General features: G+C 44.0%; 1 protein-coding gene across 7 annotated transcripts in view; it reads right to left on the reverse strand.

Annotated features, from left to right (window-relative positions):
- The window catches only part of LOC133350244 (serine/threonine-protein phosphatase 6 regulatory subunit 3-like), a 23,606-nt gene extending 11,851 nt beyond the window's left edge, over positions 1-11,755 (reverse strand). For 5 of the 7 annotated variants that reach the window (XM_061564376.1, XM_061564378.1, XM_061564377.1 and 2 more), the window contains exons 1-6: positions 10,592-11,755; positions 4,146-4,392; positions 924-1,107; positions 652-789; positions 452-517; positions 243-349 (exon numbers count right to left, since the gene is read on the reverse strand). In XM_061564376.1, the coding sequence (XP_061420360.1) occupies positions 243-349; positions 452-517; positions 652-789; positions 924-1,107; positions 4,146-4,372 (722 nt within the window). In that variant the 5' untranslated portion in view covers positions 4,373-4,392; positions 10,592-11,755. The remainder of the gene's footprint in view (positions 1-242; positions 350-451; positions 518-651; positions 790-923; positions 1,108-4,145; positions 4,393-10,591) is intronic. The other 2 variants (XM_061564374.1, XM_061564373.1) reach the window with 2 other exon arrangements.
- Between the last annotated feature and the right edge of the window lie 3,446 nt (positions 11,756-15,201).

A 15,201-nucleotide genomic window follows, 5' to 3' on the forward strand; every position in this document is an offset into this window, starting at 1 on the left:
TGATGTATGTTTATCATACTACTCTTAAAATAATTTTGCCAGAATAAAAAACCTCAAGTTACATATTATCTAGGCATTTTATTACGTAAAAAGGCAAATTAATGTTAGTGCTCCGATTACAGGATGGTCAGAAGAGTATAAAAATGACAGCCGTCTTCATTTTCTATTGGAGAGTAACGTTTCCTCTCCTAGTTGCACATAAAAGAAAAGCATTCAACAAGGAAGCAGCCAAGTGAGCTTACTTTTCCAGCGTGGCGAGCAATGGTTCTGGGTCTTCTCCATCCGAACCGGCTTGCTCGCGACTCAGCCGAATAATATCACACAGTGACTGCGATGCATTTGAATGCCTCTGAAAAAACAAGTGAGAAAGTTCATGAAAATTATGGGAAGTCCAGGGCACAAGAAAGCCAGATGAGCATTAATTGCAATGCAATGTTATGACTTTACATGCCTCGTCATCCTGCGAAGGGTGGATAACCTCGATCAGCCGATTGACCAGCTTCTCTTCGTTTAACCACTGTAAAAGCATCAAAAACAAAGTTTAAATCTCATGCTCACAATTCAAAGCAAACAGCTCAACAGCTAGCTCAGCCAAATGTTGCTGAATGCAGCATAGCTAAGCCAAGGATATTGCTCTCAAAGTTGACTTACATTAAAAAGATCCTTCCGAAGCTCGGGTGAGTCGACACATGCCAGAAGCCGCAGCAGCAGATCCATAATGGCCGATGTGCCAATGTGCTTCAGCAGAAGAGACACAAAGTCGTTTTTCTTCCGCAGGAAATCCAGTATCTGATGGGAGGAACAGACCAGTGGTAGCATGAAAAGAGACTAATAATTTGAAAAAAAAAACGCACTTATCTTAGACAATGCAGGTGTAAACAATGCAGGTGAAGACAATGTAGTTGACAATGTTATGTCCGAACCTGTTCGGTCTTGCGGGTGATGAGGACGCCTAAGACCTTGCTGAAGAAGCTGGCCAATAGAGGGTTAAGGGGGCTCTCCTGCTCCAGAAAGGCATAGATCTGGCTCATCAAGGGTTCCTCCACCAGACGGTCATTTATCTGCATCACGTCAGCCGTCAGGATTTCACTCGCCACATTTGGGTGCCTAAAACGCAAAGGAAGTCAAATTGAGTACGAAACCTCACCAAAGGCATTGAAGGCTACCAACGTCACGTGACAATACGCTATACCAGGGGTCGGCAACCTACGGCTCCGGAGCCGCATGCGGCTCTTTACGGGCTGCTTCTTGACGATGAGTACGTATGTACTCAGATGCATTGCGGCTCTTGAAATACTGAATTTTGTACCGAATTGGAAAGAAATGGCTCTTCTTGTTATTTTGGTTGCCGACCCCTGCGCTATACATAGTTGCGATAAGCGTCTCACATTTACCATGCTCCAATAAATCGAATTAAAACACAGCCTCATTCACAAGGTTTTAACCACCAAGAATACAAATTAAATATAGTGCATTTATTTTGCAACGGATGACATTGAAAATGAATAGACCACCAAATCATATGCTGGGAAGCATTAGATTCACCAACTTATAAACAGAAAATGTCAAAATAGAGTGATATCATTTTCGGTCAAGTCACGTAAATAGAAATAAATAGATCACGACGTTTCGATCGCAACACAAGCAATCGTCTTCAGGTGAGAGAGAAAACGATCGCTTGTGTTGCGATCGAAACGTCGTGATCTATTTTTTTCTACTAGCTTTACTACCCCGGCTGTGCTCGGGACTTGCAATTCACCACGCCCGGCCGACTTTGTCCCCCCAGTGGTGATGTTCACACACCACACCAGTTACTCGTTTGAGGCTGAGTCGACCCAGGGGAGGCCCAGCACTGGTTAAAATAATCGTCACCACCGGTGGTGGCCGTGAGCGGGAATCGAACTCGGGTCGCCGGGTTCGTAGTGCGGTGCGCTAACCACTACACTACAATGCGTTACGCTTCCACATGTGCGGGTCACATGACAGATGTGACGTCACAGCTCACTTGCCGTGCAAAAAATATATGCATTATTGAGCTCCCCCCCCACCCCCCCAAAAAAACACAAAAGTTTATTTTTATAATTTGTGCATGGTGTAGTCTGGAAAGTACCCACATGGCAAATTTCAAGTTTGTTGCATGTCAAGAAGTACTCTAAACATTTTGAACAGACACATAATCACAACTTTGCCTTTTATATATATGGAGATTTACGCGACTTGACCGAAAGACCCAATGAGTATGAATTCCTGCAGCCACGAAAGCTTTAAATCAAGATTTATATCATTTTGTTACATTATGTCAACCACAATGGTCATGTTTTTTTTTTATCCGTGTCATAGGAGGTAATATACAATTATTCAAATCTCTTCAGAAGCATTGGTGTGTTGTTTTATAAAGTTTAGTTTTCCAATGGCACTCCAAACTGCTCGTGCCAATTCCTTATTTCATCACTTGATAGAGCAAAAGGTGAAAAGTTCACAAAAATCATGAAGAAGTGCACATGCTTGGATTTACAAGGAGATATGGAAAGATGTAACATGGTTCAGACAACATACACAAGAGACATATGCTGTTAGGAAGGAGTAAGTGGGTTTTTGGTCCAGACAAGTAACTGTAAGGTACAATGGCTGTTGGTCAAGACTAAAAACCAAGTGGCCGCCAAAGGACGAGGCACATTGAAGAGCCCGTTTGGTTAAGATTAAGTGATATCAGCTAATGTTCAGGAGGCTAGAGATGGATTGTTTGCATCATGAGAACAGGATGGATGACGTTTGCTTGGGGAAAACTTCATCCAGCAATGGAGAGATCAAGGTTGACGAATATGATGAGATCCCTGGATGAATAGCACCTTATAATTGTAAATTATTACGTATTATAATTTATCAAGGAATGAGTTAAACTCGATTTTCATGAGCAATTACACTTAGGCTAGGTTTACCACGATCAGTTTGGGTGGGAAGAATCCATTTAATTCGGGTTTCCGAATCTCCAGTCCTCACGACGCACTACGCTACATCTTTCAACGTTTACCAATTTACTCCCATTCAAATACACATTTGTTCATGCTGCACACGCCTGATGATTGCTAAAATACGTCAAACGTGACGCACGCAACAGTTGAAGCCATCATACACAGACGGTTTAAATTAAGCTTGAGAAAGATCAGTGTTCGTATGCATTCTGTGTGTGTGTGTACATGTTTTGCGTGTTACACGTGCGCGTGTACACGTGTTCCAGGTGACGCAGCCAGCGTTAATTGCTTAGCGTGTCAAGTGGGACGTGTTTAAAAATAATCGGGTTGCGTGCAGCGTGGATCGAGTTATTTGTATTTTAGATGGGGAGTAAATTGATAAATGCGGAGAGAAACAGTGTGGTGGGTCACGAGGAACGGAGTTTGGAAGACCCTGATTTAATGGTATTTGCAATGACAATATTAGTCACCATAAAAAGGTTAAGCTTGAAAAGTAAAGCTGCCTCACATTGCTAACCAAATGGGAGACTCAACAAATTCCATGACAAATCTACATCAATTTTGGCTTCATTGCATTCTTAAACAGTCCATCCAAAATCCAGAAAATAAGATTTGCTGCTCAGCCAAGGCTATTAAAATCTTGGGCGTTTTTTTTTCTTATCCAATTCTGCCTTTGTTTATCCAGTGGTAAAATGGAATACATACTTGTCTGTCGAGTTTGAGCATTTCCAGATGCTTCTACAACCCTTCTGCCTGGTATCAAGAGGACAAATGCCTTTTCGAAAAGCCTGGGGAGAGGAGTTTTAAACCGTGGAGGGGGCAGTGGAGGAGAATGAGGCAAACAACGAGAAAGAGCTCATCTTCTTGGTTCTTTCGGTAAAGTCACGTAGAATGGAAATAAAAAAATAAAACATAATAAAATAATTCTCACGACGTTTCAGCCACAACGCAAGCAGCCGTCCTCAGGTGAAGAACAGGTCTGTCGGAAAGACAGCGTCTGAATGACTTTACCGAAAGAACCAAGAAGATGAATCCCTGCAGTCGCGAAAGCTTTAAATCGAAAAATAAAAGAGAAAGAGCTCGTCGCGCTGGGAAACGCGCAGAGGCGGCACGGCCAACGAGAGAGCTCGGCACGTGAGGAAAGCGTGCGACGGCGGCATGGCGACGACTTGCTTGAAGCGCAGGCGTTCCTCGATGTCCCCGGGTGGCTCGTGCGTGATGAGGCGCACCAGCTCGAGCATGGTGTCGGGCCGCAGCAGGAAATCGAGCAGCTTGCGGTTCTGTGCCTTGCACTCCTGCAGCACCTCCTCCTCGTCCAGCAGCTCCTGCAGGGTGACGTCGTCGCGCTCCAGCAGCGTGTCCACCTGCGACGAGGTGTGCAGGTCGAACTTCCAAAACATGGCTGCTGTGGGAACTGCACCTGGACAAGACGGGGGGAGGGAGAGGGGGCACACGAAAGTGGGATGCTGAGTAGAGGTTCTTATAACACAGGTAGGATCAACAGTTGCACACTGCCCACCAGGGATTATTTGTCTATCGTGCATAGCCCCTCCCAAACATGTACGCTGGCGGATTGGTTGAAGTGCGTCACGTGACCGCGAGCTCTCTGTCGTGCACGAATGTGCTGCCCAACCAAGTTCCTACCTGCCCACTCCGAAGGAACGTGTTTTACAAACCCCCCTGGTGAGCCAATGAATTGCTGTGAAATCAAGGTGACAATTTGATTAAAGAATAAAATCTTTTTTTTTTACTTGACACTGTGGTACGTGTAGCAGTCACTTATGGCTGCAGGGGGCCACATGGACCCTTTAGGTAGAACATACAATCCAGCATCATTAGCTATGGTCAATCCAATGCTGGATTAACGTCCCCTCTAAGCCGGCACATATATGACAGACATGAATAAATAAACATCGATTTTGAAACATATGACTCAATATATTATTTGCAAATTCTGAAAATATTAATCACAAGGTGCACGCAGAGCGATAAGATGAGTACTGCTTGCCCACGCTTAACATTTTTGTTGCTGATGCCGTGTAAAAAAATATATAAACTTGTGAAATTATGTGCTGCATTAATGCTATTTTTGCTCTTTAAATAAAGAACCAAAGAGTATAGATTCCTGCAGTCACGAAAGCTTCAAATCAAGATCTTTACATAAACATACAAAAATACTCACTGCTTACTAAGTGGTTACTTTCGAGGAGGGCATTTGAATTCATTATCAGTATTCGGATTCCCATGAAGTGGATAAGCAAACCTATTCAATTGTCTATTCAATTTGGGCATACGTCTGTTTATGTTCAATTAAAGCCAACGAATGACAGTTTAAAGGACCTGTTAACTTGGGCAGAAAACAACTCTTAACACACTTATATACAGGGCGACCCAAAATTCATGACACATTGGGTTATATCATTAACTTTAACGCTGGCATGAAAACATTGTGATTGTTTATTCTTTAAGGCAATATTTTTTTATCATCTATTATCATCATTAATATAAATTTCTTCTTCCTGTGAGGTGACCTAAAATCCGTTATTTACAAAACGCGACCAAAACAACTGATGAATGTTCAATAATTACATCTGTAATGTAAACAAAAAACGTCCTAAATTAATTTCAAGACAATTCATGCATTCGTGTTAATAGAAGTCAGAAGAAACATTTGTTAAAATAAGTAACATAACTATGTTATTTGTTAAAATAAGTATATCCTGACCTTTGAGGTACCCTGTAGACTGAACATGTTAAGTAAGGTATGCTCAACTCGTGTGAGATTAAACGCGGACGTTCTGAGTAAACTAAATGTCCACCCATCTATTTTTGCACTTTTAAGGTCCAAAACATTGTTTGGTTTTCATGTGAAAGGAAATGAGACCCAATATAGAATTTTAACTGTTTTTTTTTATAAGTGTGTAGACCACACAGCTGCCTTGGCAGATAGGCAGTGGTAAAAAGTACAACATGTGACTTGAGAAAGCATGACTATCCGGGACTGTTAAAAGGAGTCAAGTGTCAAAAGTAAATAAGATCATTTACTTTGAAAAGTCAGAGCTCAAAATTCAGTTATTTTATCGGATCATCTACATTGACTTAAGTAATTGGATCTATAAAGTATTAAAATCACTTTGCTGCAGCACCTCCGTGAGAGAAGCCAAAAGTAAATCTGACTAAGGCATTGTATTCCGGCATATAAAGTTCCATGATTCTTTAACAGGTCTGATATCACAAGAATAATTACATTCCACAATATAAATTTGGGTAACCCTGCTTTGTGGACGCCAATGACTCAGAACTAAGTCTAATCTTTATTGTTACGCATTCGTGTTATGTTTGTACGGGAGACATGCAGCTTTAGACCAGGTACATCAATTACCATTGGCAATTTTGGGGGTTGTCGAAATGAAGGCAATATTGTCAGAACGCGCCTACGTTTTTGTTTTAATCAAAACACCAAAGCAGCAACACAACTCGGCAATGTTTCCCCAGTAATGATCTGGCAAACTGTAGTTGCACCATTAGACAAGGGTCATTAACTCGAAGCATGCAACGGGGTGGGGTAAGGAGGAGGGGGGGGGGTGTGGTAGGTCAGACTGTGTGTGTCGAGTAACCCACAGCGTAAGCTTGCAAGTTACCAGAGCAACGTCAAACATCTGCTTTGCACGCCCCCCCGCCGCATGAACCACTACCACCCTCCTCCTCTTCAGCCACAAGTGGCAGCATAGCAACACGTGGAACAAGCACGCGACGAGAGACAGGCAGCTGCTGCTGCTGCCCCCCCTTTCACCCGCAGTCAGGCCCCAACACATAAATCACACGACCTGCCAATATTCGGGTTACACGTTTAATCCGTTAACGCGTCACACAAAAACCGCAGCGTGTATTCGCGACGCGTGCACTTTCGGGATACCTCGTGGCATGTATTATAGTTAAGGACGGCTTGAAATGACGGCGCCGTTTCAACTGTACCCCCACCAAACGGGAGCAATCATTGGTTGATTTTTTAATAAAAGTGTATACTGCATTACCAGCCTCGAGCTGAGCAACGATAACTATGATTTCGCGATGTAGCGCACGGTAAAGCGATACAATAAACTATAAGAGGTCAACTTAAACTCAGACCTAAGTCATCTAGGGTTGTGGAATCCATTCAGTGTTTATGGCGCAAGTACAAAGGTCTACCACCACGCAAAAAGATACCCCAAGTGATTAGGCGTGTTTCACTAACCACCAAGATCACGATGGCTAAAAGTTTTAAACATCTGCACCGTTTGTTTTACCTAGACACAAATTAGAAACGTTTTCGTCACAAGAGCTGCACCAAGATGCAAAAACGAGAATTGTAAAATACCGATTTAAAGCCTTCGTGACTGCAGGGATTCATCTTCTTGGTTCTTTCGGTAAAGTCACGTAGAAGGGAAATAATAAAGTAATAAAAATAAAACATATATTATTTTATTATGTTTTATTTTTATTATTTTATTATTTCCCTTCTACGTGACTTTACCGAAAGAACCAAGAAGATGTAAAATACCGCTTAAATGTTGTTTGGCCATCACAGCCTGGGCCGGTACTCGAAACCGCGTTGGGTTATTTTAAGTTCATCGTCTACTGTAAAACGCATGCCGCACGTGCTTTTTAAAAGCACACGGAAAACAATGCACGCCGCAGCGGATACACATCTACAAATGGTGCAGAGAACGCCACAAGCCTCTTAATTTGCACTCTCGAGTGCTTCTCGAATGGCTTTCCGCGGGTTCGAAAAATACCCTCGCATTTTTTTCTCTCTCTCTCTTTTGACACAATGCGAAGAAAGCCAACGTCACGTCCGTCTCCACGTTACAGTGAGAGCGAGTCGCGTGAACTTTAGCTCGGGCCAAAAGGCACAAAGCAACCCTCCTCCCACCACCACCTCCCCTCCCACCACGAGCAGGAAAAGGCAACGCGCAACACAACCCCGTCCACAAATCAATCAATCCTCTGCCATGACGACACAGCAGCCCCACACGTACAGCAGCCTGCGTTGTTTGGTCACGGTGAACAAAATAACTATCATTAACGGATGGCTTGATTTGTGGCACATGGGGCGAGTGGACTTGCATGCAACGAAGCCATTGGTACCTTTAACGCTGTGAAGTGCCACGCACTGTACAAATTATACTACCTCTGCATACGGTGTGTGGTCACGATTATCACGGCCAAAAGGGGGTCAAAGTCGTTGCATCATCGCGATTCACTCCCTTTTCTTTAGACTTAGATCACAACGTCTTTAACAGAGTTTTAAAACCGAATTTGATATTTTGCCGCATAGGCAAGTCTAAAAATGTCTCCGGTTTAAAGCGAGCCCTCCCACCAACCTTAACAACTCCCCTCCCCACTGTATCCGACATCAAACACGCGTTTGCACGTGTGAACAAATATCCTCTTTCCACCTCTGAAATATTCACACGCACACACGCTACTAACATGGAGAGAAAAAATAGAAACATTCGCTTATAGTCGATTGTCAACTTCTGGTGGTTGTTAGGGGGGAGAAGCATACACGTGTCTGTCTGTACATTTCTCCAATTCATCTTGGGTCAGCGTGAAAGACAATGAATCAATGTCCACAACCCTCCCCTCCCCTCCCCCCTGCCTGCATCGGTGTGTGCGCTCCGTTTTCAGGGCACCTCGGTCACATTTCTCCTGACAGCAATTCGTGGAGAGAGAAATCGACTGTAAACATTACCCCTTCTATGGCAAGACAAAAGTTGGCTTAAATATTCACAAAAAAAGAAATGCTTCACGTACAAAAAGACAACCCTGGCTTATTCGTCAAGTGGGTAATTCTGGTCGCTGTCACGTACCACCACCACTACTACTAGAGGGTTAATCCTGACCCAGTTTAGCTCTGTGCGAGAGTAGAATGAGCCGGTGGAGACTGCACCTTACCCTTGCCTTTCACCAAATGAGACGGGGTCAGGAACGAGCTAACTTCAGCCACAGAGCAGAGATGTTTGTAACAAACGTTTTCTCGAACCAAGGGAGTAAACTAGGCATGTCTGGTCTCTACTTTTAACCTAGGATACAACTTCAGACTCGTTTAAAACGCAATGACACACCGATTAGAATGAGAAAACGGTATCCGACACAAAAACAAACCCGTCACACGATATACATGCCCGTTTTTTTCCCTGTCAGCTTCGCGTTGGGATTAAAAAGTGACCATCGAGCAATTTTACAACGCGTTAGTTAAAAGGTTCGACTCCCATTCCCCGGTCGTCCCGCTAATCTCTTGCAGGGGGAAAAGTGCCGTCTGGCGTAGTGGAGCTGACGTCAACAACACCCCGTGACACTGTTTTAAAGTCTATGCTTCCATTACAAAACATGCGCTCTAAATGACCTTTTGAGCTGTTTCAACAATACATGCAATAAAAACAACCGGTTTGCCATTAGCCAGCACCGAAAGTAAGACATCTTATATTGGAACTAAGGAGGTGGGTAGACTTTACAATTTTTTTAAAGTACGACTTATCGTCGTGAAGAAAGGTTGCACAACCCCCATTAATTATCGACACATGACGAGGCTTGCCTTTATCCAGCAGTGGACCAACAAAGAGCATAACATTATTCCAGGTTCCATTGTGCCGAGACGAGAAGGGGGGGGGGGAGACCTGTTAACCCCTTTCGACCATCTCTCCACTTTAACCACAACCCCTAGATCCGCGCTTCTCAATTAAATACTTTAAGCCACGTGACAAGGCCTCTTATTTAAACCAGACGAAACCCAATTGGACGCAGGCGTTCGATGGCGAGATCTCGTTGCGAAATGCCACCGTCCTGTCACAAAGGGAGAAACCGGGGTCGTCGGTTTGATTCCATTGGGGGTATTTGGGGGTTTACTTTTCGTGGAAGAACCTAGGCCAGGGGTCGGCAACCAAAATAACAAGAAGAGCCATTTCTTTCCAATTCGGTACAAAATTCAGGATTTCAAGAGCCGCAATGCATCTGAGTACATACTGTACATACAGTACATATCGTCAAGAAGCAGCCCGTAAAGAGCCGCATGCGGCTCCGGAGCCGTAGGTTGCCGACCCCTGACCTTGGCGAACCTGGGCTTGTGTGTCTGTGTAGAATTATGACGACTAAGGCAAGAGGTATTTGCTTTCTCACGGTGGCCAAGAGCCCAAAAAGGACAACAAATTCGTTTTCGCATGACAGGGGCGTGCGTACAGGCGCGATATCCAATTCACACATTCCGCGTTTTATATATATAAGGGACGCGTGCGTGTACGAACGATCGCTGCTACACTGTACCATGAAAATCCCCTTCACAGTAACGACGCGAAGAGGGATATCTCATTCAAACATTCCAGCTCCACAAAGAGCACGCGATGACTATTATTTAAGCCGCGCAACAAGAGGCTATTGATACAACCTCCACCACCACCCTCTTTCACGAGGATCAGACCACCTCTGGAACGCCGAGTGAAGCTACAGAAAGGTCTCTACTGGAGGGGGGGTCCTTTAAGCCCGAAGACCCCCCCCACTACTACTACTACTACTACTTCCCCATCCACCCCAAGACCCCCTTAAGTCCCTTGATTTCCCGGGACCCAGGTCGGTCTACTCACACGGCGTGCGGGAGTCGCGGCGGCTACTTGATCATCCCCCTCCGTCGGCAGACGGCGAGAACTCCTCTCTACTCAGCAGTGGAGGATGTCTTGCTTGTGTTGTTGTTGTTGCTGTTGTTGTTGTTGTTTACGATTGCCTCAATCGCGTCGATGTTGATATTCTTGCTGCTCGCCGCTTTAAGTTGCTGCCGATGTCAACGTCGTTTTTCTCGCTCTCTCCCCTTTCTATTGCTGGATTATGTTATTAGAGGTACGTTTTGCGGTCGTTGTTTTGATTAATTGTGTGTTAATGTAGTGGTGGTATTACGTATGCGTTTAATACTGTTACTAATGTTTATGCTTATGCGTAGTCTATGTTAATGCTTATATTAGCCGTTGTGATTTTGTTCGTATAGTTTAATAGTATCCCGTATTTCTGTTGCTTACAGTGTAGGCAGAATAGTTTATCAGCTGTTTATGTATGTACTCCGTATTTGTAACCAATGCCGTTTCGTGGTATTCCCAGTTTATGTTTGCGGCGTATCCACGTTAACGCCGACGTCGAGTAGCCGCTTGTAACGCGGCAACCGGTCGCGTGTAATTTCTCGCGTTAACTCTCGCGGCCTTTCGCGTACGTCCACGTTTACCGTCGTTGTTTGTGTCTCTATTATCGCTTATCGCCGCCGTCGCTTCTTCCCCGGGGCCTATACTAGGCGAGGGGGGGGGGTGGTGAGGCGGTGATGTTGTGAGGAACGCGGTTCCCAAACTCGCAGGCCGCACGCGCGCGTGGACTTGTGAGTTAAAACAAGAGAGGGGATGGTGGTGGGTGAAACAAGATGTACGTGTACAATATTCACCACCACCGCTACGATCCAAGCACCAAGCACGGAACACCTCGAGACACCCACCACCACCCACCCACAGGCCGCCGGCGACACGAGCAGTTAAAAAAACGAGTAGGCGACTGATGTGTTTGAAACAAAAGCGGTGACTTGGTGGTTAGGGTTCTCGGTGCGGGTAGGAGAGAGGAGAAGACGGTGGTGGCGGTGAGTACGAGGAGGTGGTGGAAGAGAGGAGGAGAGGAGGAGGAGGAGAGACGTCAGTAAAGTCGCCGTCGTGTCCACCGACTTCGCGCCGCCAACTTCACGCCAGCTCCACCAACATGGCGGCTCCGCCTACCCACAATGCCGCCGCCGCCGACGACGTCGCTGTCGTCGCCGTGACGTCACGACGGGTCGCGCCGCGCTCGCCTCGCGCCGATAAACGCGATTTTATTTTGTAGTTTTTTGATAAAAAAACATTACTTGTTTTTTAATAGAAAAAAAAGAGTTTTCCTTTACTTGAATAGAAATAAATGAGTTTTCATTTTTTTTTATAAAAAAATATTAGTTTTAATTTTTTTTGAATCGAAAAAAGTAGTTTTCATTTTTTTTTTATAAAAAAAATTAGTTTTCATTTTTTTAAATCTAAGCAAAAATGTAATTTTTTAAAATAACATTCTTTTTAAAATAATATTTGTAAAATAATACTTTTAATGTTTTTATTATTTTAAATACGTAGGCTTCATGTACAGGGTGATCCCACGAGTCTGGAACCATAGGGGTTGGGGGGGGGGACAGAAACAACGTCATGTTTTTGTTGTTTTTGTTGTTGTTGTTGTTTCCGCAGGCCCATGATGTCTCTTGAGCAAGGGAGAGCGAGTCTCGAGATAATTCTACTCGTAGGCAATCGGAGGGAGGTTGCTGTTGAGATCAATAACAGACTTGCAATCCAGACCGCGAGCCAATAACGCAGAGCTGAGTTAGTTTTTTCCCTGTGATTCCAGAATGATGGGACACCCTGTGCTGTACAGCTTTTTTTGGTTTTGGGTGAGATGCGTAAATATATAAATGTGTCGTTAAACCCGCCACCACCCGACAGGGACAATTTGGTGAGGTTTGTTCACGTAAAACAGAACGTGGCAATTCGTTGTGTGGCACATTAGGAATGGATCACTCTTTTGGTTATGTCCTTGTGCAGCAAGGGAGTAAAGTGTGGTTCTGTGAAAGTCCTGATGTGCTGTGCAGTGCATCAATGCATGTGTGTACAGCAGCATGTGATGACTGAGCCGGGCCTGTAGGTGGCTGGCAGGGTTATTGAATGACCACGCGGATATACCAGTCACATGGTTAATGGCGGCTCGGGAGCAAGGCTGGTTGTAACACACGTGTTGTTGCATTTTACAGAGTGACGGTGCTGTTCTTCCCAAGATTAATATTAACCACAATAAATAAATGTGCTTGCCCTCGATTTGGAGCACCTGCCCACGTCCTTCATTTCGAGTGTGCAACAGTTGCTAGCACATCAGCACACCGCTGTGTTGTAGAGCAAAGCCACAACATTTACAATCTTGAGTACAACGTTTCGCGAGTAATTAGAACCAGCATCATCAGGCGACAGCCAGATTTGTGGAGAAATCCTCGTGTTTCGTTCCTTAAATAGAGGGGTAGATGTGATCACATCACTTTTGAGCTCTTCTAGAGCAAAGTGGAGGGGGGGGGGATTAACGAATGCATTTCAAGAAACATGACTCCTTGTAAAAAAGGTGTCAGTTGTGTTGCCAGATAGAAGGGTAAAAAAACAATTATCATTTCAAGAGACTTTCGCAACCAATATCATCACATCTATCTTCATACATATATTTAACTGTGTGCCATCTTCGTGGAAAGGGTGTGGTGTGGTAATGTTCCATCATAATATATTTTAATCTCATAATAGATTATATCGATTATGACTTGTGTAGAAATGTATGGGTTTTTTGGATTGGTATGTGACTTGTAGAACGGTTGTATTTGGTCGAAGTTACTCCTCCAGCCACTAGAGGCCGCTACTGCACTGATCGGATCGCTAAAATCCTGACTCGTGACAATGTGGCGAATGGTTTACACAACTCGGCGTGAAGTGGGACTTGGATTCACAGATGAACACCAGCGATCTAGCCTGGATAGGACTCGGATGGATAACCACCTTGCAGAACGCCCGGTGCAATGCACGTGGTGGACAACAGAGGAGAGTGCAGAGAAACCCATTATATTACATTCTTCCTCCAACCCTCCATCGGCCATGGTAACCTGGACTCCCATGGTGAACTGGACTCCCATGGTGAACTGGACTCCCATGGTAAACTGGATTTCCAGGTTAAACTGTATTTTCATGGTGAACTGGACTCTCATGGTGAACTGGACTTCTATGGTGAACTGGACTTCGATGTTAAACTGGACTCCCATGGTAAACTGGACTCCCATGGTAAACTGGACTCCTATGGTAAACTGGACTTCCATGGTAAACTGGACTCCCATGGTGAACTGGACTTCCATGGTGAACTGGACTTCCATGGTAAACTGGACTCCCATGGAAAAACTGGACTCCCATGGTGAACTGGACTTCCATGGTGAACTGGACTTCCATGATTAACTGGACTCCGATGATCAGGGGTCAGAAACATGGACACTGACAAACAACATTTGGAATTAAACACAATAGCGTCTAAATGAGACGCTGTACATAAAAAATGGGGCATGTGCATAATGTGCCTAAAAATAGATGTCTTCATTATATTTATGAAGTGAGATGCGATTGGAGTCACACTATAAATAAAAGACAGTCATATACAGAAGAAACAATACAAATGTGGCAGTACATATATTTCTTGGCTGGCTACCAACATGCACCACAAGTTGGTCTATGCAACAGGGCTTACGTGTGGGGCAGATCCATTGGTGAGCTGTGTATTCTCTCACACGTCTATGCTCCCGTCGTCACGACCTCTGACTGCCCAGCTTGACGACATGACATGCGCAGGTAGGCATTCATTGAGCAGTGAGATGCATTCAAAGTCTAAATGTGAGCCTAGTATTGGCCCTCTCCTAGGTCTACTCAGCCTATATTGAGAGCCTAACACAGTGAGTCCATTCATTTATGTTATTTATAACCAAGTAAAATTCACTATACAAGTACAGTACATGCTTTGTTAAATGTTAATTCAGTAGGCATGCAATAAATTATTGCTTATAATATATTCTCATGCTCAGGATTCATACGTAAAATTGTCTCTCGGAATTGATTACATTTTACATGCTCAACGAACGTTACGCTCATAGGAAAATCAAGACAGGAGGAGATATGGAACAGATAATATGTACAGTTGAGACAGTACTAACAATGTTTAAAAAATGTTAACAACATAGCAACGTTTATATTCTTGGTTATTTCGATAAAGTCACGTAGAAGGGAAAGAAAAAAAAAATCTCACGACGTTTCGACTGCAACACAAGCAATCATCATCAGGTGTGAAATCCATGTGATTGCTTGTGTTGCAGTCGAAACGTCGTGAGAAATTTTTAATTGTTTTATATATGTATTTTTTTTATTATTTCCCTTCTACGTGACTTTACCGAAAGAACCAAGAATATGAATCCCTGCAGTCACGAAAGCTTTAAATACCAAAAATAGCAACGTTTATTACGCCACGTTTATGGGCCTTCTGGATGTAAAAAAACACATCAGCATTTGTTTCACCCGGCAAACTCTGGACTGGTTTCATATTTCTCTCTCTCGTTAGCAGAGTGGTCTGTTAAACAAATGCTGCCTCA

The sequence above is a fragment of the Lethenteron reissneri genome, chromosome 33 (genome assembly GCF_015708825.2).
Source record: "Lethenteron reissneri isolate LAM-NWPU_2019-01 chromosome 33, ASM1570882v1, whole genome shotgun sequence".
Taxonomy (NCBI): domain Eukaryota; kingdom Metazoa; phylum Chordata; class Hyperoartia; order Petromyzontiformes; family Petromyzontidae; genus Lethenteron; species Lethenteron reissneri.